Source organism: Ursus americanus, chromosome 22, assembly GCF_024610735.1.
Source record: "Ursus americanus isolate L20-20 chromosome 22, mUrsAme1.1.p, whole genome shotgun sequence".
Taxonomy (NCBI): Eukaryota; Metazoa; Chordata; class Mammalia; order Carnivora; family Ursidae; genus Ursus; species Ursus americanus.
The window spans coordinates 5,577,469-5,603,068 of record NC_142148.1 but is presented as its reverse complement, the minus strand read 5'-3'; the positions used below and the strand labels follow the sequence as shown (position 1 = coordinate 5,603,068).

Below are 25,600 nucleotides of genomic sequence, written 5' to 3'. Positions count from 1 at the left end.
CTCAGCTTGCTTTTCCCCCAGGGTCACCCACACAGAGGGAGGAATCCCTGATATCAGCTGGGGATATTTGCCGAGGCCAGAACAACTCCCCCTGCCTAGTCACCTCCTCTGGGGGCCTCTGGGGCCACCCTGGACCCTCCTGGATCGCAGATCCCGGGTTTGTATCACTCCTGGTTGAACACTGTGTTTGTAACGTTGACCTGCCTTACTCATAGAGGCTCCGTGGGGCTAGAGTGTATGGTCTGTGCATCCATGCAGCCCCATGGCAGTGCCTGTCGCATGAGGGGCCCTGAAAAGGATTCGTCGAGTGAATCATATCTGTATATAAAACAAAAACCATTTCACCTGTTAATACATGTTGCTGTATCTTACCTCGCCCTGAGATAAATGTTGGCTCGATAAACGGGATGCTCATCACCGCTTACCTCTAATTCACTAGACTGTGCGCTCCACGAGGGCAGGGGCCTGGAGTCCGGCGGGTATGCAGAGGGCCTCCGGGACCGAGGTGCCGGCCTGCCGCGCCCCAGCCCCCTCCACGGTACAAGCCCCGCCCCGCCCCAGGGCTTCCCCGGCCCACGGGGCGCGGCGGGGCGGGGCCGGGACTACGCTTCCCGGCGGCCCCTGCGTGCCCGTGGCGGGGCGGGGCCGCTGCTGGGGGGCGGGGCCGCGGCGGGCTGGGGGCGGGGCCGCTTACAAAGCCCGGGGGCGGACGCCGGGGCGCAGAGTGCCCGCAGCGCCGGCCGGAGCGCAGCGCAGCGCAGCAAGGCGCGCACGGCGCGAGCGGCCCGTGAGTGGACGGGCCCGGCGGCTGGACCGGCGCCGCTGCTGCCCTGCTCGCTCCCCGCCGCCGCCCATGAGCGCAGCGCCGCGCGGCCCGGGTCTGTAGGCGGCGGGGCGCCCCCCCCATGCTGCTGCAGCCCGCGCCGTGCGCCCCAAGCGCGGGCTTCCCGCGGCCCCCGGCCGCCCCCGGCGCCATGCACGGCTCGCAGAAGGACACCACGTTCACCAAGATCTTCGTGGGCGGCCTGCCCTACCACACCACCGACGCCTCGCTCAGGAAGTACTTCGAGGGCTTCGGGGACATCGAGGAGGCCGTGGTCATCACCGACCGCCAGACGGGCAAGTCCCGCGGCTACGGCTTCGTAAGTGGCTCCGCGGCCGGGCGCGCACCCCGCCCCGCACTTATCTCGCCAGGGGCACTGAGTCAGCCGGCGGGTGCACGCCCAGCCGCCCAGGCACCTGCCGCCCCCTCCTGGGCTCGGGGGTGGAGGTTCAAGCTACAGCCGGTCCGGCCGCCGCTACCCGGCTCCCTGCCCCCACCCCCACCCCACTCCCGGTTTAAAAGGGAGAGCCGCTGTGTTCAATTAGCACTTCTGAGTTTGCAGAGAGGTTTTGGGGACAGCCGGCTGTTGCCAGGACTTCCTGGAGCAACAAGCAAGCAGGAGCAGAGGCTTCTCCTCGGGGCGCTTTGGAGGCCCTTAGCACCCCCCCCTCCAGTATTTTACAAGAGCTCGCTTAACCGCCCCAAATAAACATCACTTTAAGTAAAAAAAAACGGCATGAAGAATTGTCTCCTACTTCCCTTTTAGCTAGCGTCCCCCAACCCCTCCCATGAGGAAATTTGCACCCCCCACTGGCAGGCAGGACAGGCTGGGGCCCCTGCCTTCCTTGGGGGGGGGGGAAGGTGCCGTGTGTCCCCTGGGGATCCTTTCTGCCCTTGAAGGCTAGGTTTCCCAGCACATGAACTTGGAGGGAGGACCTGGAATCCAGGGGCACCTCTGTGGGAGGGCCCTATGGTGGGAGGTCAGTGGGGACTGGGCCAGAGGCTCTGGGTCACCAGCCCGGTGGAGGGGGAAGTGAGGGCCCCTTGCCAGAGCAGAGCCCTCTGCTCCTCCCACCCAGTAAGGGAAGCCCCTAATGCATCCGCGCTCCTCCAGGTGACTATGGCCGACCGGGCGGCAGCTGAGAGAGCTTGCAAAGACCCTAACCCCAACATCGACGGCCGCAAGGCCAACGTGAACCTGGCATATCTGGGCGCCAAGCCGAGGAGCCTCCAGACGGGTGAGAGAGCCCGTGTTTTCCTTCCCTGGCTCGTCTTGATTGCTATATTCAGTGTTGGTATCTGTGGGGGTGGAAACGGCCCCCCCTCCCTGCCCTGCCCCAGGAGTGGCTGTCAGCTATCATGTGCTTGCAGAGCTGTCACAGGGCCGTCCTCCTGTAGCTTGGGAGCTGGACCCCCTGGTCTAGGCACATGTACCAGTGGGGCAGGGGGAGGAGGGAGCATCACTCAGTGGTCATCTGTCTTGGAGGACAGGAGGAAGTTGGTCCCCGGGGCTGGAGATCAGGAGGACGGACACCCAGAGGCTGCTGCCACCCTGTTCCCTTGGCTCGCTTCAGCAGGGAGCTTTCGGCTTGGTGGGACAGCGGCCTGGGAGTGTAGAGGAAGCCCATTATCTATCTCTTTTGTTGGGGGGGGGTGGTTGGGTGGGTACGGCTGCGTGCTGCTGCTCGCTGGGGTGAGGCCGAGCCCCTAACTGCTGTCTCATTTTAGGCTTTGCCATCGGCATGCAGCAGCTGCACCCCACCTTGATCCAGCGGACATATGGGTGAGTGGATGTGGCTGCTGGGGGCAGGGTGGGTGGGGTGGCAGACCAGACGGAGCAGGCCACGGGTGCCCCTTGGTCCAAGGGAGTCTTTCCCAGGACCGCCGGCCCCACAGCATTGGTTGTGCTATTTGCATCTACCTTTCCACATCTGAGGACCATCACTTTCTCTGCTCTTCCAGAAACGTGATTGTGTTCTGAGGGTGGGGAGGGCGGGGTAAGCCCAGAGAACCGAGGGAAGGCAGAGAGTGCTTGTCCACTCCCGACAGAGGCCACAACACGTGGGCACGGGAGCCTGCCAGCCTGGATTCAAATTCTGGCTTCCCCCTTACTGGTTGTGTGACCTCTGGTGGCTTACACGGCCATCTGTGCCTCAATTTCCTCCCCTGGGAGATGGGGATGGTAACAGCATCTTCCAGTCCTATGGGAAGAGAGCTTCGGATGGGCCTGTTGGGGGCACGTGAGCGCTCTGGAAGTGCGGCCCACATTCTTTGGACCTGGTGACCCGCTCTGGTGCCTGACAGATGGTGGCAGCAGGTCCCTGCCACCCAGGGTCTGTTGTTTAGGAGAGCTGTGGCAGGTGAGATAGGACCAGGGCCAGCTGTCCAGCTCGAGTGGGCCCAGCCTGTGGGCCTTTTGTCTGATGTGCTTTGGTGCGGCCCATCCCACCCTCCCCTCGCCTTCTTTTTTTTTTTTTTTTTTGAACTTTTCATAAGTCTTGGCAGCTGTTTGTGGAAGGACACACACACTTCAGGGGCACAAAGGAGCCTGCCATGCGGTGTGACTTCCCAGCCCCATGATTGATGTCGGCTGGGCGCCCCAGTGCGGGAACAGGTTGATGGGGGTGGCGAGGCCTGTAATCAGACAGGTGGCCCCTTGTAGGATGGTAGCACTTCTGAAGCTGTCAGAGACCAAATCCCGGGTTCTGGGTTCTGTGCTTCAAGCCGTGTGAGCATGTGTCTGCGTCTGCCCTAGAAAGAGGCACAGCTCAGGAGCAGCCTGGCTCCCTGGCAGGGGTGGGCGCTGGGCTCGGGTGGACCGTGCGGGTCAAACAGATGGCCGAGGAGTTGCTCCATGCCTCTGATTGGGGGTGATTTGGGGGTGCTTGCCCAGACAGGCAGCATCTGTGTCTGCATGGTGGCCTTGGCGTGGATCAGCATGTGTGGGAGCTCAGCTCTTGGTCTGTTCTCCAGGGAGGGAGCCCGGGGGCGGCTGGGAGCAGGTGGTTCTGGGTTTCCTTCTCGCGCTGGCATCTGCTTCGTCAGTGTCTGGAGCCATCTTGGAAGGTATTTGGGGACACTTGCCATCACCTAGGTCCTTCCTCTTTGGGGCTCAGGTCACATGGGGAGGGCGTTCCTCATTTTCCATAGCCTTGGCTCTGTTCCCCAGGTCCATCCGAGAAGGCCGGGGCTGGGGGCCCGAGTGGGGGCCAGCTGCACAAAGCTCAGGGCACGAGCCTGGAGCACCTGCAGCTCTGTCCTGTTTCAAATGCAGCGATGCCTTCCCCTCCCAAGTTCGAGCTCCTTTTTGATCCACTGTAGCTGCCTCTCAGGCTCCAGTAGCTGTCAGGACTCAGCCTCGGAGCCTGCGGACCTGGGTTCGAATCCCAGCTCTGGCACGTTCCAGCCAGGCCCATTTGGCAGGTGACCTCTTCTTCCTGAGCGTCCAGGTGCGTCGTCTGTTGTTTCCCCGATGGAAACAATACACGCTTCCCACAGTGCCAGCACCTGGGGCCGGGTGCTCCACGCAACAGCCCTCTGAGGTCGGAACCGATGTTATCCTCACTTCCTAGATGAGGAAACTGAGGCAAACAGAGGTTCACGGTCTGCCAGGGTGACCTGAGTGACGCGATCTGAAACCAGGCTGGCTGGCTCCGAACCCACAGTCTGCACCGCCGCTCTCTGGGGCGGGTGGGTGGGAAGGGTGCCCCCGTCTTTCCCCTCAGGGCCCCTTGAAGTGCCACCCACGTGAGGGTAGTGGGGGTCAACACACATTTTACTGCCGTGCGTTCCTGACTTCAGGTGACAATGTTTTGTAACTGAATCTCCAGCCGGCATCGAATACCCGTGCCGAAGAAGAGGCCGCCAGCTCTATTTGCTGGTTGCCAAGGGGCGGAGACCCAAACAGGGACAAGAGGTCAGAGGGACCGTCCGGCTCTTCATTTCCAGCGGCCGGTGGACCGAAGCCTCTCAGGGTCACGCCGCCTCCCACCAGGCCTTGCTGGGCTCCAGGGTGGCGGGAGGGGCCCCTGGGGTGCTGCCCCAGAGAGGCGGGGCGGGATTGCCTGGGGTCAGCTGTCTGTCCCCGCCCCCCCAGTGCCCCTCAGTTGGGAGAGTTGGGCCGTCAGCGTCCCTTTTGTCTTTTGTCTTTGCGAACAAGAACAATCGGGCGGGAGCGCGGTTGGCCTGACTCAGCGGTGCGCTGTGCGCTGCTGGCAGCGAGGCCAGGCCTGCCGCAGGCCGGGGGCACGGTGGGAGCCGGAGCTGGGCAGCTCCGGGCTTTTGAAACCAGTTAACCCCTCTCCTGCCTGGCCGAACTTCCTGCGGCCTTCCTGGCTCTGATCCTATGCCTTAGACAGTTCTAAAGATTCCCCAGTCCCGCTTTCGGGCAAGGCCACAGCAGAAGCCTTGCCTGCTGGGCTGTAAACGTCAGCGCCGAAGATTCTCCTGCGAACTTTTTACATGTTATGCTTTTTGCGTGGATTTCTCTGCTCTCCTTTTTTTTTTTTAAGATTTTATTTATTTATTTGGCAGAGAGAGGGACAGCCAGTGAGAGAGGGAACACAGGCAGGGGGAGTGGGAGAGGAAGAAGCAGGCTCCCAGAAGAGCAGGGAGCCTGATGTGGGGCTCCATCCCAGGACCCTGGGATCACGCCCTGAGCCGAAGGCTGACGCTTAACGACTCAGCCACGCAGGCACCCCTGCTCTCCTTTTTCTTAAGCGGAATGGGGTCTTTCAGGATCTAACTTGGGCTCTGTCCTGTAACTATATGTGGGCCCGAGGCCTGAGGTTTGGAGGGTTCTTCCTTGGCAGGTGACGAGTGATTTATTCATAGGAGGACATGACTAAGGCCATAGGCCATCTAGCTGAGCGTCTTTTGGCTGTCTGGCTGGGACAGTCCGCAGCTGGCAGGCAGGAAAGTTCAGAGCCGTTTGGAGAGGGCACATGACGGGGCAGAGCTTTGGGTCTGCCCTGGAAGGGACCTCTTGGTGTCAAAGGCTGTGTGTCCAGGCCTGGGCCCGAGGCCTGCCAGGATCTGAGGTTTGTCCTGGGCCTGGCTGTACTTGGAGCCTCTCCTTGGGTTATTTTTGAAGGGCCAGCTGCTTCTCTGGGCACAGCCCCGGCTCCCGTTCTTAAGGGGGCCTTGCTGTGGCCTTGATGCCAGTTCACGACAAGTTCTGCTCTGTGCCAGGGGAGAGGCCAGGCCCCAGGTCCCAGATAGCAGGGTCGCCGTGTGCTGGAGCGGGGATCCCAGGGTCTGCCCAGGTTCATCTCCCCGTCTGTGTGGTGGGGCCCAGGATGCTGCTACCACACAGGAAGACTTGGGATTTGTCCGTGACCCATCTCGGGGCAGTGCTCTGACAAGGCCTGAGGCCCCAGCTGCCCGTGGAGGCACTGGGTGAGCTGGGTGAGGAGAAACTTGCCTGAGCTCATAGTGCGTGGGGCTGGGTGGCGCCAACACCCTCCTTCCTTCCACGAGTCCCCTACACCTCCGTCTGTGCAGCTCCTGGACAAATCAGAGCCAGACACCCCAGGACTGACGACTGCCACGGAAGGCTCTTCAGGCGCTGCGTGCCCCGTACTTTTAGAGACTCCAGCCCCCCCGCCCCCGGAACCCCCCCCCCCCCCCCGCCCTCACCATGCCCTCGCCATCACTAGGCCACAGGCTGAGGGGTCTGAGCCCAGTCTCTGGGACACCAGGGTGGGAGGGGACTGGGGAGTGACAGGAAGATGTCCGTGTCCCCAGAAACATGGAGCACAGGGGCTCAGAGTCCTTCATTCATTCATCAAGCCTTTGATGTGCTGGGAGCCAGGCCCTGGGCCCAGGGTACTTCACGTAAGGAAGACACAGTCCGTTCCCCACCTGAGGGTGCTCACTTTCCAGCGGGGAAGCCAGACCATTAAAAACTCTGAGGGTGGTGGCTGGAGTGAGCAGGCGGCTGGCCGGGGGGAGTTCCTTGTGGGGAGTGGTCCTCTGTGGTGCTTGTCATGGTGGGTGGGCCGTCTGTGCTGGTGATACAGTGTTGTAGACGGACATCCCAAAAAGTGCTGACATCTGACCAGGGCCTCCAGCCTGGCTAATAGCAGCGAGCTGGCCTCAGGCTCCTGGTTGTGGTAACGCACTGTGTGGTGTAGCCGTCACCACTGGGGGACACTGGAGGAGGGCACACAGGACCTCCCCGTACGTTGTTGCAACTTCTTGGGGTTCTACCATTATTTCAAAATCCAAAGTAAATAAAGGCCCGGGGGGGTGTGAGTGGAGGGGGGGTGAGTGGCAGAGCCTTGCAGGGGGGTAGGGAGGAGGGTCAGCCTCTTGGGGGGGGGGCGCGACAGGAAGTGAGGTCAGAGCCAGAGGCCGTGGGGGCTGGGAGGAAGCTGGTGCCCGCTGTGGCGTCACCTGGCTTGTTTTTACTTTCAGGGTGCCTGGGGTGGCCCTGCTCCCCACACCGTAGCTTCCTGTTTGGCACCCACTGGAGCGAGGCGTGGGCCGGCGCGTGGCCCTCCCCGTGGGCCGCCCCTGCGCACCTGTTGTTTGTCCCCGGCGGCTGTAACAGAAACCAGCCCCCGGGCGGCTCTGGGGTTCCTCTGGAGGGCGAGCTCCTCGCTCCGGCCCGCTGCCCTGGCAGGAGGGGCCTTCTGCTGAGGCCTGGAGAGCCCCGTCCAGGAGCCTCGGGTCCAGGCTCGGCGGCCGGAGCACGGACAGAGGCTGCCTGGCACCCGCATGGGTGTGCTCCGGGCAGGGGGAGCAGGAGAGGGGTTCCCAGGCTTCCTGCCGCAGGGCCGCGGGCCCGGGTGGAGGAGGCTGTAGGCCCTTTGCACGACTCGTGTGTGCGATGCCTCATGGCCGTGACTTTTTCTCGTGGAGCCTCTGCTTCCCCGTCTTCCGTGTGGACGGGATGAGGGCTCTGCAGGGTCAGGGGAGGACGTCTGCGTTCATGCTCTGACCCCTCCCACGTGGGTGGGAGGAGGGGGCCGGGCATCCCCGCAGCCAGTTTGGTCAGCAGATGCTTGCTTGCTTTGCGGCAGGCCCAGGGTGCCGTGGGGACCGGGGCGGAGGGGGGGGAGCCAGGCCCGGCTAGGGTTGCAGAGGAGCCCGGAGCAGAGGGGTGTGTGCAGGGAGCCCAGGTGGCAGGAGGTGGGGGGAGAGGGACTGGGCTGGGGCACCAGCACGAGCAGTGGGAGGAAGTGGGGAGTTGGGGGCCCAGGGGCGCATTTAGATGTTATTCTGAGTGATGCGGGACAGAGGTGGGCCCTGAGTGGATGAGGGCTGGGTCCCTTGTGTCTTGAGATCATCCCTTCGGCTGCCAGGCAGGCCTGCAGCCCCGAGGCCAGGGGGAGACCCCAGGGCCTCCGTGGCAGTCCACGTGCAAGGCTGTGATGGCTGCTGGCTCCCACGTCAGGGTGAGCAGCTGTGGGATTCTGGATACATTTTAAAGAATGTGTGAGAGAGGAGCCCAGGAAGATTCCAGAGCTTTGAGCCGAGGAAATGGAAGGTTGGATAGGCCTTGAGGGAGGTTTGGGGGAACGGTAGGAATTCAGGTTTGGACACGTTGGGGTGGAGATGCCGAGCCGGGGCCTGGCACTGTCGCACGGCGGTACGTCTTACCTGCCTTGTGCCTGCTGCCCCCACACTTGCCTGATGGCTGATGGCCCCCAGGAGCCTTCACATCCCCCTGCGGGGATTCCCGGGCGCGGGGCCTGTTTCCTGTCGGTGCTGGAGCCCAGCTTGAGGCCCCTCCCCGCACCCGGGGCCTGGCGTCGCGCCCCCAGCGGCTGTCTGTGTGTCCGGCTTGGTGGGCAAAAACCTCCGGGGAGCAGAAAAAGTGAAATGGGCTCATTTGCCTTTTTTATTTTGGGGGGTGGCTTTGCATTCAGAAATGGAATCCTCCAGGCCTGCTGTGAGCCTTCTCGCTGAGTTTTGCTCTGAGTGTGTGGAGCGTGTGGTTGTCTGTCCCCGGGGCGCTGGCTGCCCTTGGCTGTTGTCAGCACCCCGGCTGCCCGGGAGTTCACAGACCCTGCTGCTCGGAGCCCTGAGACCTCTGCCTTCTTAAGGGGCCTCCAGGGACCCAGTGGTTGCTCTGTCGGGCTCAGTGGTACCCTTAGCTTACACAGGGGCAAGCAGGCTGGAGGCTGGGATCCAAACTCAGGGTTCTCGCCTCTGGACCCCTGGGCCTGCATTGGGCCAAGTCAGCGTGGGTGCTGTTAGGCTGTGTTGTTAACCTGGGGTGCCTTGGGTCCTGGCGACATCACAGCTCCCCAGTGGACTGTAATGAGGCCGCGAGACCCCAGTCCTGCAGGTCATGGTGGTGCCTGGCAGGAGCAACCCAGACGGGGTTTGGGGCCACCTGACCTTTAGGTTCTGACCCTGGACCTGACTGTCCTGCTGGCTGGTCCGGTTCTCCCTCCAGGGCTCCCAGGCTGCTCTTCTGGGGCTGGGGCCAGGTGGTTGGGAGAGAGAGGACTTTCCGTGCGCCTTGGCTGGCTTGGGAGCTATTCCTTGTCCTCCCTCAGGCCCCAGGGTGGGGGTGGGGGGTCCCTGGTGCTGCCAAGCTCTCTGGGGCCACAGAGCATTAAATCCTCACGGGCGGTCCCACCCCCCCACAGAGGCAGTGCTGAGGCTGCCAGGCACCTAGCAAGCGCCAAAGCCAGCCTTGAACGGAGCCGGCAGGTTCTGCCTCCCCAGGGCCCCCCAAGCTGTGACTTGCTGAGCAGAGCTGTTCCAGGCTGGGCTGCTTCCAGGGCCTTCGAAAGGGCTTCAGCTTCTGCCCCAGGAAACCTCAGGCAGCCCTGGGGGTGGGGGGCTCCTTTGCCACCTGGGTGCCAGTGATCCTGGGACCTGCCTGGGGCCCTGAGCACTTGACAGATGACGTGCTAGGTGCTTGGGACCGAGCAGTTAATGCCAAGTCCCTTCCCTCGTAGGGCTTGTGTTTTGTTTTCCTGGAGAAAACAGAACAGAAAGTAAATGACCAGGAGGTATCAGGTCATGAGAGGGAAATAAAGCTGGTGGTGGGTGGGGTGTGCTGGCGTTGTCCTGGGGGGTGGTCAGGGAAGGACTCTGAGGAGGTGAGGTTTGAGCTGTGGGGAGAAGCCTGTGAGCAGAGGGCATGAATAGCAGGTGCAAAGGTCCTGTGGTGGAGGAGCTCATTGAGTCTTGTCTGGTGGGAGTCGGGACAGTGAGTGGAGGTAAGTTGGGGAAGTTGAGGCCTAGTTGTGTGGGAAGCCATAGGGGGAGCACTTTGGTTCTGGGTAGTGTGGAGGCTGCAGGAGGGGTCTGATCCTGGGGGTGACCTGGTCTCTTGGATGTTTTTAAGATGATTCTCTGGCCACCAGATCGGGGCAGAGGTGGGGACTGCGGTCCTGCTGCGATGTTGTGGATGGAGGCTTGACCTGGAGAGATGGCCGGGTGGGGGGATTGCTAGTGTGGCGAACAGGGAGAATTGGGGGATCGGGGGTGGGAGTGAGGAGTGCCAGCTGGATGGGGTGTACATGGGCTGGGGCGGAGGGTGAGTGGGCAGGGCCAGCAGACCAGCCTTCCATCAGCCTGGAGTGTTGGGAGGCCCGTGCCCTTTTCAGAGGCCTGACGATTAGGCATGTGGAGGCTGGCGGCGCCCTGACCTTTCTGGGGAGTAGGTGGGGCAGCGAGGAACCTGCTGGGCACACCCACCCTGTCCCCAGTGCCAGGCGGCCGGGACCTCCCCCGGCTGCCATGTGTGGGCCTGGGGAGGGTGCAGGCCTGCCCTCAGACAGGCAGTTTGGCTGGGCATTCTTTCCCGCCCGAGAGCCCGGTGGGTTCCCTGTGTGCGTGTGTGCCGCTTGCACGCGTGTGGGCCCCCCTCCAGCTCTTCCCCGCCACCCCGTCTGGCCTCCTTCCCAGCCCTGGGCAACGGCATCTGGTCACAAAAGCGCCGAAGAGCCTTGTATCTGCCCTTGGCTTTGTAGTTCACTCTGCGGCAGGCTCTCTCCATGTGGGAGGAGCCGTGATGTTAGAGGACTCTCTGCGCTGGGCCATCCTGTGCCTGGTGGGGTGTTAGCAGCATCCCTGGACTCCACCCACCAGTGTGACCACCAGGAATGTTCCAGGCATGGCCTGGGTCCCTTGAGGGGCAGAGTCGCCCTGGCTGAGATCTGCTCTTCCGGCGGAGGGTCCTGGGTCTCACGGTGGGCCAACCTCTGCAAGTCCAGAGGCAGAGCTGGGGGCTGACGTGGCGGCAGGGGAGACTGCCTGGGACTGGTCCCCGGCCTTGGGGGGCTTTGCGGCTCCTTCCCCTCGACTCACCCAGCACCGTCATCTCTCCCGGCCTCACTGTGTGGCAGGACCCGCCGTTCCTTCTTTTCCTTTGGATCCGAGTCTAGGGGTGCACACACCTGTTGGGGGTCTGGTCTCTGGGGATACGCTCAGCTCCTCGGCAGGGACAGAATCACCGGGGGCAGCTGGGTCGTGGACTGGAGCTATTCTGCCATCTGGGTGGCCTCCTGGAGACCCGGGCTGGCCCTCGAGGTGAGCCCAGGGTCGCAGGCTCCAGCCAGCAGCCCGTCCTTAGGGCACAGGTCCCAGGCAGTGTGTGGATGAGGAGGCAGACTCCACTTTGCCACTCCCTGGCTGTGTGACGATGCAAGTCATCCAGGCGTCTCTGAACCTCAGTGTCCCTCTCTGGGAAATGGGGTAACACAGCCCCTCTTGTGGCTTTGAAATGCTTTGTCAGTTATCTCCGGCTTGTTGCAGAGTGCTAGGGGGCCGGGCACTCCAGGGAAGTAGGTGAATAGATGCAGATATGCGGTATCCTGGCGTGTCAGGAAACGGGGGGCTCCCTTCCTCCCCAACCTAAAATATATTCGCTCACCCCATGTTGGAGTGTCCCCATGGTGGCTGGGACAGGGGTCTGGTCCTAGCAGTGGAGAGGGTAGAACTTGGTAAATGTGACCACGGCCTCAGCCGGCTGGACCTTGGGAAAATATGGCCAGAAACCTGTCATTTTTAAAGCTCTGGGTCCTTCTCCTGTGTGGGCAGCATGAGGCCGGGTCTAGCAGCGTGTCTGGAGTGTGGGTGTGGATCAGAATCCCTGGGGGCCTGTCAAATGCAGATTCCTAGACCCTATCTGACTGCTCGGTCTGCAGGGGATCCACATTTTTAGCAAGTGCTTGGGGGGTGTCTCAGGCAGGGGCATCCCTGCCCATGTTTGGAGAAGTTCTGGGCTTCACGCTTCCATAGCCTCCAACTCAGGAATGTTTCTGAGGCTCCCGGAGCCGGGTGGGGGCGCTGATGGTGCCAGGGACGTCCTGGTGGGTGCACACCAGGACACGCTTCCTCGGGTCTCCGTTTTGCTCCTTTCCTGAGAGGCGTCCCGACTGCTGGAGCCCCTTGTCTTTCTCAGTGGGGAGACTGTTCTCGATGGGCCATTGTTCCAGCAGCATTGTGTGCCTGGCATGTTCCAGAGCTAGGCCTTGGGGCCGAGCCCTCCCCACGGCTCAGCTGAGATGCAGGGGAGATGAGGGAACAGGGCCAACCTCAGGTGGGGTCAGGAGGACACCCCTGCATTGAGGGCTCCAGGGGCGGCAGTGGCGGGTACAGGCCCAGGTAGGGAGCACTGGAGGCACTGCAGGGGGCGTGCAGCTGGGGCGGGACAGGGGCGTGGAGGGCCGAAGGGGTCTGGGGATCTGGTCTCTGAACAGTGTGGCACCCTTGTCCTCCCCCAGCACACATGCTTGCCTTTCCTGCTGTTCCCCACGGCCAGCCCTGTCTTGTCCTCCAGGCGCAGTGCAGTTGCTCCCTCCTCCAGGATGCCTTCCCTGACTGCTCCCCGCAGTCCCACCTCTGGTTCATGTGCAGGATTGTTTGTGTGTCTGTCCCCGTCCTGGAGTCCAAGCTCTCGGGAGCCAGGAGCTGTGTGTGGTCTGCTCAGCGCCGTATCCTAATCCCAAGCAGATGCAGGAGAAGGCTGTTGCCCTGCTTGGGGTGCAGAGCCGGGTTCAAACCCGGGTCCGTCTCTGTTCAAGGCTCTTGTTTACATAGGGGAGGAAGGAGGTGGCTGCAGGGGCTCCTTGAGCGGGGGCGATAGGCACTGTGGCCCCCAGCCAGAGCGCGGGGATCCTGGCAAATGCTGCAGAAGGTGGGGCGGGGTGTGGGGCCACAGCCCTTCGCCAGCACGGGTGTGATGGCACCTAGGGGCTCCGAGGTCGGAGCTGGTGACCCCTCAGGCACAGGCAGGTGTTGCCCGGACTCCCACTCCCTCCCAGATCCCCGGGGCTGCCGTGCCAGTCCTCGTCCCAGACCCGCCCACACCAGGCCCAGCCAGCGCTCTGCCCTCGCGGGCTAGCTCACCCCGTCGCGGGAATTGCCCCTCTTGTGTCCGCGCTGTGCTGGTAAGGACGCTTCCCGAATAGCTGCCGTCTTCAGGCGTGCGGTGCGTTCACAGCCGTGCGCGGACACTGGCTCCGGCTAACTCAGAGCATTGCCATCTCCCCACACGAGCCCCGCAGCCCTCACTTCCCAGCCCGGCCCCCTTCCGTAGCCCCCGGCGGTTTAACCACTTTTCCCCCTGGTTTGCCTGTGTGCGCGTTCCCTGTGGGTGGGACGCACTGTGCATGGCCGTTCGTGTCTGGCTTCTTTGGCTCAGCCCGTGCTCAGGAGTCGTGCACACCGGTGTGTGTGTCAGACGTCGTTGCTCATCGTGGCGTGGACACACCACGTCGGTGTCTCTGTCCTTTGTGGCCCTCGTGAACACTGCCCCTCATTCCTGGTTAGCACGTGAAGCCATTCGCCCTGTAAGGGCCACAGCCCCCTCCGGCGGCCTCCAGACCTCCCCTGAGCGCTCGGAACATTCTACCCGAGCGCGTCTCACCAGTCCTTGGACCTGTAAAAGCGGCCGTTTCCTACGAGGCAACCTCCGCTATCCTTAGCTTGGCTGCAAATACACATTCGGTTGCTGTTGCGTCAACAGTGTCACACTGAGCGCGAACATCACGGTTTTGCATCAATGGCAGCTCTGTCCTGCGGCTTGCTTCCCTCTCCCGACGGTGGGGAGGACAGAGGCCTGGGGCTGAACCTGGGCCCCTGATCTTGTGGCCGCCACGTGCACCATGCTCTGGGGGCACATTGGCAACTGCTCCGTCCTCTGCAGGTGACGCTCAGCTCCTCTGGTTTGTCTCGGTCCCGTAGATGATGCCGTGGTCCACTCAGCACGTCTGTCTTTGTGCCAGAGTGAGGGCCCCTCTTGGAGGCTAAGGGGGCCTGACTGGGGGAGGAAGCGTGCGTCCTGCTCACGTGCCCCCGAAGCGGCCCTGTTTCTGCTGACTGTAGGAGAGCATGGGGAGGGGGTGGGGCGGCTGTTCTTTCAAAACAGCTTCTCTTTGGAGCTGGGACAGGGCAGGGGTCCTGGGCCCGACTGACAGGTGCAGAGAGACGTTGGCCCCCAAGCGTGGCCCTGTCCTGTGTCCCTCTTGCTGGTGTGAGAAGAGGCAGAGGACAGGCCATACCATCTGCCCCGATGAGGCTAACAGGCCGGGAGGCCAGGGAGGCCCAGCCACTTGCCCAGGGCCGCCCAGCGGTTGGTTGGCAGAGCAGGCCTGCACCGACCCTGCCTTCCTGAGCCTCCGTTTTCCCATCTGTGACACAGGGGACCCCGTCCCTGCCTGGAAGGCTGGCATGCATGTCAGCCTGCAGCGTGGGACAGACACGTGGGTTCAGAGGTCCCCTCCGCTGTATCGCCGTGGGGCCTTGGGCAAGCCACTGACCCCCTGAACTCCGTTCTCTGAGGGCAGCCTGAGGGCAGGTCCGACCAGTCACTGTGTGAGGGTGTTTTGGACCTGGCGCCGTGGGCACCGGAGCTGGTTGGCGGCCCTGCTTCCAGGGCCTCTCCTTGTCCTCTTCGTCTTCATCGATGTCCTTCGTGCATCACTCACGTAGCCCTCACTCAGCAGGCGTTCGCTGGGCTGCTCTGGGCCGGGTTCTGGGCCGTCAGTGACAGAACGGGGGAGAAGGGCCCAGGAGAGCCGTAGATCGTGCAGGATGTCACTTGGTGGATGGTAGATGTTGGGAAGATGAACAGGGAAGTAGAGGGTTGGGGTGTGAGCTGGGCAGTCACAGGGGGACCTGTGCTCAGAAGGCCCTTACCAGATTGGATGCTGTGCTGTCACCATCTGAAAATTGTAAATCATTTTGAAATCTGCCCCCCCCAATCATAGCTGGCCCTATGTGGGCTGGCAGGAATGTGGAGCCTAGGATTGGGCTGGGGGTGGCTGAGAAGGGGGAGCTCTGGGGATAGCCAGGGAGAGTGCGTTGCAGGCAGTGGGAACAGCCAGTGCAAAGGCCCTGGGGTAGGAGTACATCTGATGTGTTCAGGGAAGGTGGGCTGTGGCCCTACCTGTTTTACAGATGAGAAATAGACCGGAGAGGGGGAACACAGTGTCCCCCAGCTCCTTCACTCCACCCCAGAGCCAGCTTTCCCCAGGTCTGCCGCCTCGCCCTGACCCTCTGTGTTTGGCCCCACAGGCTGACGCCCCACTACATCTATCCGCAAGCCATCGTCCAGCCCAGTGTGGTGATCCCGGCTGCCCCAGTCCCGTCGCTGTCCTCGCCCTACATCGAGTACACGCCAGCCAGCCCGGCCTACGCCCAGTACCCGCCGGCCACCTTTGACCAGTACCCGTACGCCGCCTCGCCCGCCACGGCCGCCAGCTTCGTGGGCTACGGCTACCCGGCCGCCGTGCCTCAGGCGCTGTCGGCCGCGGCCCCCGCGGGCGCGGCCTTCGTGCAGTACCAGGCTCCGCAGCTGCAGCCCGACAGGATGCAGTGAGGGCCGCCCGGCCCGGGACCCCGGCCCTCCCCCCCCCCCCCCGCCGGGCGAGCGCTGGCCGCACTTCGGGGTGCACACCCGCACATGTGCCTCCGGAGACCCCGCAGGAGCCCCGCCTGACCCCGGGTGGACTGGAGACCACTTCTCTCTAAATCTGGGCCCCGCCACGTCTCGAGGGAGGACTTTGGGGAAAAAGACTGACCGAACGCTCTTAGAAGCTGCAACCCGGACCTCGCGCACACCGCCAGCCTTCGTCCTGCACCTGCCGCCCCTCCCCGCACCCCAGGCGCCCGCAGGTCCGTCCCCCCAGCCCCCGGCCGGGCCCTCGCCGCCCTCCAGACTGGCTGCCCAACAGGCTGTGCAGACACTCGGTCCTGCTCGAGATGCCTTAGTCCAGGGCCGCCCGGGAGCGCGGCGGGGGCGGGCTGTGCGCTGCGGGGCGGCTGCGGGGCCGGAGCCGCCACAGGAGGCGTGCGGGGCTGGGGGCACCTGCCTCCGGAATTCGCATCTTCTAGACCACAGCCCGCCCCCCCCCCCCGGGGCTCCCGGGTGCGGCAGGGCCGCTGGCGACGTCCCTTTTTGTCGAAGCTGCAACTCTTTTCTTACCGTCATCGTTTTGCTACTAAGATGATTTCAGAATGTCAGTCTATTTTTTCAACCGGAATTCCCACCACCAAGAATCCAGAACCTATTTTTGACTTTGAGAGACTCACTTTGGTCGCCGGCTCCGCCCGAGGACACAGTGACAGTATTTCGTGTGATAAAACGTCTGCCAGCTGGAGGGCCAGGAGCCCCTCGGAGGGCAGGCATCTCCAGGCCGGTCTCGCTAGGTGATAACAAGTTGTCTCAGAGCTCGTCCCCCACCTGGTCCGCAGAGGGCGGGAAGGAGTGGGGCCCGAGGTGATGCTGGCCGAGGGGCCGCAGTGAAGTGTCCTGGCCAGTGGCAGGGGGCCTCCGAGTGCGGAACCACACAGCCTCATCCGCCCGCCCTCCCTCGTGGGGTCACCTGCTATATACCAGCCCTGGCGGTGGGATTGAGCTGAGACCCGTCCCACCTGCCTTGGGGGCTCAGTCCAGGGTGGAGGCGTTCCAACAGGCCGTCGGGGGACTCCCGGACGGGGTACCTGGGCTGTGTAGTGGCCCCTTCCCCTGCTCAGAGGAGGAGGGGAGTGAGCCGAGGGGCAGCCTGGCAGAGGAGACAGGCAGAGGAATTTGGGGAGGGCGGGCCGCAGAGTTGGGGGGCACTGGGGGTATTCCTTCGGACCTACCTCAGGGAAGTGGGAGGCCTCAGGGGGCTGACGACGTGGGCAAGCACTTCGCGGCACGCTTGGTACAGAGTCAAGGCCCAGAACATAAAGGTAGCTAATATTATAATAATATTTTTATTAGAACGTTCTGATTATAAAAATAAAACTTGTTTTCTTTAAAGAAAAAGTTGGTCTGTGATGTTTCTCTTGAAGTGGGAGCCTTCAGCACCACGCCCGCCCCTGGCCCCAGTGATCATCGGCAAGTTGCTCTCAGGTCCAGATCCTATACCCGGTGTCACGGCTTGGGAGCCGGGGGTTTTAGTCGTCTGTTCCTTGACCCCCTACCCTGCACCGGCCTATGGGTATCCAGAGTGATGGGGCAGACGCAGTGCCCCCATCACCACCCACCTTCCCACTGAAGTAGGGAAGGAACAGACACTCCGCCACCCCCTGGGGGCTTGCTCCCCTGCAGCCCGCTGCAAGTGCAGGGGAGGGCTGACTGGCTCAGCGAGGTGACCTGTTCCAAGCAGCATCCTGGGCACAGTGGCTGGGGGCAGGGGCGGCAGGCATGCTGTTGTGATTGGTCAGAATCCCATGGGATGGAGGGCAGCTCTCCAAGAGAAGGGAGGGTGCTTCTAGAAGAACCTGAGTAACGGCGGCTGAGGGGACAGAACAGGTGTCTGCCAGCTGCCCTAGGGGTGCTGGTAGGCAGGGTACAAGGTCACAGGAAGGGAAGTCTTGGTCGGGGGCTGAGGGGGCCCAGCCCACAGATGGTCCTGGTCTTTCACAGAACTCCTGCTGGAGCCACAACTCCAGGCTGGAGAAATGGGGGATCCACAGGGGAGGTGTTAAGGCTGGAAAACAGATTAATTCACTCATTCATTAATTCCAAGACACATGTGCCCGGTATAGAAGCAAAGCACTGGGGAGAATCATAAAACGGACATGATACTACCCACTGGGGTATATAATCTAGTGGGGGAGACCTAACAAACATGCATGTGGGATCATTGTGGATACTGATGAGCACTATGAAGCAGGTATCACAGGGTGATGGAGAATGACGGTTCTAGGCAGAGGGCAGCAAGTGCAGAGTCCCTGGGGTAGGTGCATGGAGCAAGGAGGCCAGTACGGCTGGGGAAGGGTAGTGAGGAGAAAGTGGCAGGAGAGGACTTTAGGGAAGTGATGGAACTGGAGCCTAGGAAGCTGCAGGACCCAGGGACGGTCCTGCTGTGGTGTGCAGTCTGGGGCGGGAGAGTGATGCACTGATAGCCCAGCAAGCTTAGCACAGTGTGGTCTGATCGATGCTGCCAGTGGGGAGGCCCCTGAGCCTGGTGGGGGCGGGGGGAGTGGTGGACGCCCCAGCTGGACCGCACAGAGTGGAGGGGCTCCTGGGGCTCTCGGGGGAATGGAATGGGCACCCCTGGTGAGGGGGCCAGTTTGAGCAAAGGTTTGGAGGTTGTAGGTTCGGCCTACTTGGGGCCAGGTGTGCTCCAGGCACCAGGCGTATCGCGCTCTGACCCTGCAGAGCCGGGCCCCATAACATGCAATCTGTCCCCATCTCCTTCCGTCACCTCCCCCAGGCGTCACGTCCCTCTCTGGCCGAGCCAGAGATTCCCGTTGCTCTCAACTCCTCTCCCTTGTCTTCACGTCTAACCTGTTGCCAGGTACAGAAGTTTCCACCAGCTAAGCCTATCTGGGACCTGCCCCCTCTTTCCTGGACCCTCACCATGACCCCTTTGCTGCTTCTGTCCTTGACTTCCTGTAGTCCATGCTCCACATACAGCCAGAGGGGTCCTGTTCAGCATAAGTGAGACCACATCTCCCAGCTCAGAGTCCTCCGTGGCTCCCCATGGTCCTGGAAGGAAAAGCCAATGCTATCACTGTGGACTGTGAGGCCCAGACTAGCCTCCTCCCTTTTGGCTGGACACACCAGTCACAGCCCACCACAGGCCCTTTGCACATGCTATAGAGTCCTCTAGTTTCTACCAGCTGAGTCCCTCTTTCAGCTCTCAGCCCAAAAGTTTGAGTTCAAGGAACTTGAAGCCTGCAAGCATTCTGAACCTGATTCAGCCGATAATGAGTGGGCATCAGAGATTTCTGACAGGAGTTTTAGGACCATTCATTCAGAACGTGGGGCAGATCTGAGCTGGGAGAGGCTGGGCGAGGGGAACGGAGGACAGAGACCAGTGACTGCAGTGTCCACATGGAATGGGGTGAAAGGAAGCATGGTGAGCCGAGCACTTGTGCAGAACCGGATCTGACCCCGGAACCCACCAACTACTCCACGTGGTCGGCCCTTGAGCCCACTACAAGGGCTTTGAAGTGAGATGGGGTTACCCCAATGTGGGGAGGGCACTTGCAGTGGACTTGGGGCCACCTTCTCTGCACCTTCCCTGGGGATCCCCAAGGGACCTCCTTGGGCGTTTTCCAGTGACTTTGACTTGAAGATTTGCAAATTCCCTTTTTCTGTGGCCCAGGACCCCTGGCCTCTGCCCAGGGAAGAGTTGGGGTTCCCAGGGTCGAGTCAGGTGAGATCCTGCCAGGCGTGTTGGCTTTTCTTACCAGGGACCCGGGCCTGTCCCTCCCCCCGCCTGCTGGGTCTTAGTTTGCAAACACTGGCAAGGGGTCAGGGAGGTCAGCGTGGGGCTCCTGGCTCAGGGGAGACATTGGCTGCAGCTGATAAGGGCTTGGGGGCCGGGCAGGGGCTTGCGGGTGCTGCCAGGGTTATCTGGAGGGCCACTTGCTGCCAGCCCATTTCCTGTCGCTATCGACTTGTGGCAGCCTCTGGGACAGTCCTCGGGAACTTGAAAACAGCCTCCTGGGTCCCAGGTCTGAGGTCTCTGGATGGTGGCAAACTGAGGAGAGAGTTTCCCAAGTCACCGGCTCCAAGCGGAAGGCAGGGCCAGCTACGGCGGCACTGGGGCGGCCAGGACCACAGCCACCAGTGTTGGCCACAGTAATCATAAATAATGACCATGGGCCCAGCCGCTGACCTCTGCGGGGCTGCCCCGGGTCAGGCACAGTGCTGAGTGCTTTACACCGATGGTCTCAGTCACCCTCGAGGTGAACATTCTGGAGGGGGTCTTCCCTGGAGGGGTGGGGCCCTGGCCCCACCCAGGCCAGCAGGGAGAGCTCGGCCTGCCTCCACCTCCCTCTGCGTCTTCGAGAAAGGGGCTATGATCGTCCTCCGAGGGTAGGACTCCCTGCCCCTTCTTTGCCTGTGCTCCTAGCAGCCAGCCAGGGGGCGTGGGCTCAAGGAGGGGCCCCGGGGTCCCCAGCTCCTTCCTCGTCTGTATCTGTCCCATCGCCCCTGGTCCCACACACCCAGAGGGCCAGGCGCGCGCGCATACACACACACGCTTTCTGCTTTTCTCCCCAATCCCCACGTATACACACAGCTAGTCACATACACACTGACACAAACATACACACTCACAGATGTGCACACATACAGATACGCACCACGCAAGTCACACACATCTGTATGCTACACACAGATACTCACACCCGCATACACAGGGACACACGCCCGGGCACATGCACACAGGCACACACGTGTGTACACATCCAGACTCACACACAGTTCACATCTGTGCACAGAGTCCCATCATACACATTGCAGATACAGACACATGTGTACACAAGCAGAGACAGACACACAGACGTGCCGGTGGACACACGACCATTCACATGCACGCACGGAGGCACACAAACCCGTCCCCTCCCAGACACGCACACACACCTTCGCTCACACACGCAAACTGACAAGCCAGAACTGCCCCCACGTTCAGTGTGTCAGCAGCATCCAGGGTTTTGAGGGGCTCACAGGTTGGACCCGCTGGGGAAGAGGGACAAGGGCCGTGAGCCAGGCCCCGCGGCTCAGAGGGTACGGGCGGGACGTGGAGGTGGCGGGGCCTGGGGTTGGGGGATGGCGGGGCCGTGACTGGGTGGTTGAGTCCCCCAGGGGGCAGGCCCCGGCCAGCCTGGCGGAGAGGAGAAGGGAGCGAAGGTTTGCCTTGGGGGCAGGAAGGGAAGGGTGGGAAGTGCCCAGGGCTGTGGCTGCAGACACAGGACGTCACGGGCACCCGTGTCCTCCTGGTGCACCCGAAGTCTTCCAACTGCCACCGTCCGCCGCCCCGCTCTTGTCCTCTGGCCTCAGGGGAATGAGCCCCTGGGAATGGCCCCAAGCAGAGCTGGGTGGGAGTTGGGCGAGCACCCCTCTCATTCACCCCTGGGGGTTGCGGATAACTCGGGGTGCGTGTTCCTCGGTGGGATGGTCCAATGGCCCACAGCAATGATCCATGACACATCCTTCCTGTTCCCTGCCACCTCGTCCCCACTCTGTGCTGAGCTTCCTGGGGTCGTGTCCCTAGCAAAGCGCGTCTCGCGGGGCACCTGCCCAGCCAGCTGAGCATGATCACAATCCCCGTGGTGGGGAGCAGAGCCCCTTGATCCAGCTATGCCTGAAGCTAGGTCCTGGGCTTTTCTGTTATAAGAGCTACTAAATTCTGCCTTTTCCATAAGCCTATTTAATTTTGTTTTTCTGTCCCTTGCGACCAAGACTGGGGACATAAATAGTTTCAACGGGCTTACGTGCTCAGGCCTGAGCAGTGCTGAAAATATCTTGGCTCCCTGCTCCCCACTGGCCCTTTGGGCAGGTCCTGTCCTCCCCTTTCTACAGGCGGAGACAGGTGCAGAGACGTTCCCCTGGCCAGTTCGTGTGCAGGTCTCATCCTGGGCGGGAGAGGCCCACCTGGACTTCAGGGAATGTGGCTGCCACATGGGCCATGTGGGATTCCAGCTACGGGGTTGGGGGGGGCACTTCCTTTACTGGTTAGAGCCTCATTATCCCACTTTCCAGATGAGCAAACTGAGGGCCACAGAGGAGAAAAGGAGAAAAGGGCTTCTCTGAGACCGCTGGGTTATTGCTCCCACTCTGGGGGTATAATCACTAAGGGACAGGCTGGGTATGGGGGCACACGATGTCACCTCCACACTACTTTGCCCTCGACACCTGCGGTGGGAGTGGGGCTCACCTAGCCAGCCCCTGGCCTCTCTGGTCCTCAGTTTCTTGCACAGATGAGATGACCCCTAGGCGGCACCTGCAGGTCCTGCCTGCCCAGTGTCTACCCCCTTCCTCAGGGAATATCCCTTGGTTTTTCCTTTGAGGAGCTGGCCTACCTCACCCTTGAGCCACCCCCAGCTCAGCTCCCCAGCCCAGAGCATCAGCGCATTCTACTCCCCTGGCCCCAGTGATTGGCTCCTAGGGATAGGCATGTGACCCAGTTTGGGTCAATGAGAGTCAGTCTTGGACTTCTGCTAGAACTCTTGGGGGGAAGGAAGCTCTTTCTGCCCGGAAGCCAGGCTGAGAGCGGATAAGCCTGGAGCTGCTGGGAGGAGGGGAGGATGGAGAGGGACAATTTGAGCTTATGGAGACACTGCCTGAGAAGGAAGCCAGTACGAGGGCAAGTAGAGCTGTGAAGTGGAGAGGATACAGGGTCTTGGTGATACCTTTGGGGGTCCCTTGATCCAGCTATGCCTGAAGCTGGATCCTGGACTTTTCTGTTATAAGAGCTACTAAATTCCACCTTTTCCATAAGCCTATTTAATTTTGTTTTTCTGTCTCTTGCGACCAAGACTCTGGACATATATAGTTTCAATGGGCTTACATTATTTAGAATTAGATTGAGGGACATACATAGGAAAACACAAAATAACAGTGGTTCTTAGCCAGTTACAAGTTCATTTTCTCCAGTCATATAAAAATTAGAAGCAGGCAATCCAGAGCTTCAGTGACAGCTCCATAGTCACCAGGAACTCATGTTCCTTCTAACATCCCATTACACTATTTTAGTGCATGGCTTCCTTTCTCAAGACCATCTCATGGTACAAAATGGTTGCAGTATCTCCAGCATCATGTCCAAGTTCCAAGCAGCAAAAGGAAGAAGAGGAAGGTGAAAGGTGTACCTCAAGCTGAGACTTCCCTGGGAGACTTCCCAGAAGTTGCTTAGCATATGCTCTTCTTCCGTCTGATTGTTCAGAACTTAGTCATGGGCCATACCTAACTGAGAGGGAGGCTGGGGAATATAGGTGTTTAGTTGGGTGTAGAGCCACCTGGAGACAGGGAGCCTTCTGTTATTGAGGAAGAAGTCAGAATGTCCCTTAGTAGTAGACGATTTGCAGTTTCTGTCTCGGGCTCTTCCAGCAATAATGCTGTGGGTCCGGGGGAATCACGGTCCCACGGGGATTTGTGAAGACGGTCACCGTCAGCCTGTGCTCTCTGTCTCCACCTTCACACCGGCCAGCGGGGTTGGACCTACCACCATTTTGTGCCCATTTCACACACGGGGAAACCGAGGCTCAGAGTGCTCACGGAACTTGCCTGAGGTCACCTGGTTCCCTGGGGGCAGTTCAGGGGTGACAGCTGAACTTCTTCCTCATTGATGTGTTCAGTTTGGTGAATAGTCCTCCCAGGGCATGTCACGCTCGAGCGGGACTTGAGACCCAAAGTGCTTTCGCATGGGGAGTCCTTGCGTGGGTGGGGTTCTGGGTCCGGCGCTGCCCCAAGGTGCATCTGATATTCTCCCGTGTGCTGTCTCATTTGCCCACTGCCAGAACCCGCCCACGCGGAGTGGGTTACTAGCCCCATTTAATGGAAGGGAAGACTGAGGCTCAGAGGGGCAAGGTGGCGTGGTTGGAAATGGCTGCTCCAGGCTCAGGTGGGTGTGCCTGGCTCCGAGGCTGTGTTGCTGGCCTCTGCTATGCGGCCTCCAGGAGCTTGCGGTGGGACATCTTGGCCAGGGCTCCCACCGGCCCCCTCTGCCCCGCACCCCTCTTCCCCGCGGGCCGTCAAGGCGTGGCACAAAAGGCCAGGTGCTCGGGCCCCTCCGGCTCTGCCACTGTCTTGTCGCTGCCTGTCCTTGGGTGATGGCTGGGTCACGGTTACATCCCCTGCACGTGGGGCCATCACCGTGGCCGCCCTCCGCGGGGCCACAGCAAGGATGAAAGGAGGCCACGCACTGCAGGCCTGGTGTGGAGTAGGCACAGCGTGCGGGGTGGCACTCCCAGAGCTCCCAGCCCCTGCGCCCGCAGGGGAGCCAGGCAAGCAGTTGAGGGCTGAGGCGAGAGAAAACCACCCTAATTCCTTCTGATGAAGCCGCCGCCTGCCTCTCCGCGTCCCACCTGCGGACCAAGGAACCCATGTTTCCCGTCCAAGGAGAAAGCCACCCCCAGTGCGTTTTCGTCTCTCACCCTGGAACTGGGGTCATCCTCGGAGCCCCAGGACCGATGAGAACTGATATTTATTGAACGCTTTCCATGACTTTGTGTCTCTTCTTTCCCTGAACCCTGCCAGCCGCCTGGGGGAGGTTGACTGTGCCCCGTTCACAGATGGGAAAACCAAGGCTGGGAAGGCGGGGTGGACGCAGCCACCTGGGCAAGGCCAGAGAGCTGGTGCGCGGCAGAGCCAGGATTCGGACCCAAGATCCCGCCGCTGGCGGTCACGCCACCCTGCCCTGGGGCCTGAGCCCGGTTCTTCCGCGTCCTCACCCCATAGCCAGCTTGGGCGTGTGGCCTTCCACGCTCCCTGCCCTGGCTGCTGAATCACACTTGTGTTTGTGCCGCAGAGACGTAAACACCAAACTGGGAGCCCCGGGGTTGGGGACCATCCAAACCCAGCCAGAATGACAGGGGCAGCTGCCCGGAGGCTCTGGGGCTGGGTGTCTGCACAGGGCACAGCCTGGAGTGGGCACCTGGCCCTGCAGATACCTCCTGGGCCTCCTGCTGGGGCCGATAAGTGCCTGGCTCTGCTTATCAGCCTCGCTCCCTTGCCTGCTCTACCCGAAGCCCGGTGCCTGTGTCGGGGTGCACAGCGGCCTGGCCGTCGATGATGGGGTGAACTTCCCCAAGCCCGGCCCACCGGACCCCTGAGCTCAGTGCATCAGAGACAGCTGAGTTGTCTCTCGCTGCTTCCGGGTGCCGCCTGCTGGCTTCCCTGCTCCCGTGACGGGGGCATTTTTAGAGAAATTAAAACTAAAGCTATTTTTTTTCTAAGTTATAAAATTCACACGGTTGGGGGGGAATTCTGAAAGAAACGTATTAAGATAATCTCCATAGATGTATGAACATGGGAGGAAGGAAACAGGGCAGATGTTCATGGCAACAGGACTGCAAGAGAGCCTTCCTTTGTTTTTCTCGAGGTTCTGTATTCCTTACAGCTGAGTAATGGGCATCAGAAAGCGAACTTTGGCTGTACAGACTCCAGATACCAACGGGGAGGGGTGCTTTCTGCAGCTGTCAGCAGCTCATGTTGCTCTGGGCTCCCTGGTGAGCCCGGGCTGGGGGGGGCAGCGGCTCTTCTTACCCCCTCCTGTCTCTTGTCTATGGCAACCTACTCGATTTTCTAAGAAGGTAATTCACAGAATGTGCTGTTGCCTGGCATAGAACCTTCTGTGGCTCCCTACTGCCCTGGAATAAAATCCCGGTTCCTTGTCTCAGCTTCCATGGCTGGCGTGAGCCGGCCCCGCCAGCTCTCAGGTGCCTCTCTCAAGAGCCACTCTCCCACCAGATGTCCTGCTCTGGCTCCTTCTTGCCCCTTAGCCTGAGCTCCAAAGTCACCAGGTGTCAGCTCAGAGGTCACCCCCGCTCCCAACCCCCAGATACCTTCCTGGGTCTCCTTGTCTAAGCTGCTTCCCCCACCCCCATCCCTGTTCTCTCTCATTTTTCTTTTATTTTCTT

At 61.3% G+C, this 25,600-nt stretch overlaps 1 protein-coding gene across 1 annotated transcript; it reads left to right on the top strand.

Annotated features, from left to right (window-relative positions):
- Nucleotides 1–717: 717 nt before the first annotated feature.
- On the top strand, nt 718–17,048 carry RBM38 (RNA binding motif protein 38). The gene is made up of 4 exons (XM_045808422.2): nt 718–1,142; nt 1,938–2,061; nt 2,552–2,606; nt 15,311–17,048. The coding sequence occupies exons 1-4, from the start codon at nt 906–908 to the stop codon at nt 15,612–15,614; spliced, it is 720 nt and encodes a 239-aa protein (XP_045664378.2). The 5' UTR covers nt 718–905; the 3' UTR covers nt 15,615–17,048.
- The last annotated feature ends 8,552 nt before the right edge of the window (nt 17,049–25,600 follow it).

Coding starts and splice junctions, on each gene's coding strand:
- RBM38 (XM_045808422.2), top strand. CDS start 906: ATGCTGCTGCAGCCCGCGCCGTGCGCCCCAAGCGCGGGCTTCCCGCGG. Junction 1,143..1,937: donor AGTCCCGCGGCTACGGCTTC/GTAAGTGGCTCC, acceptor GCGCTCCTCCAG/GTGACTATGGCCGACCGGGC. Junction 2,062..2,551: donor GCCGAGGAGCCTCCAGACGG/GTGAGAGAGCCC, acceptor GTCTCATTTTAG/GCTTTGCCATCGGCATGCAG.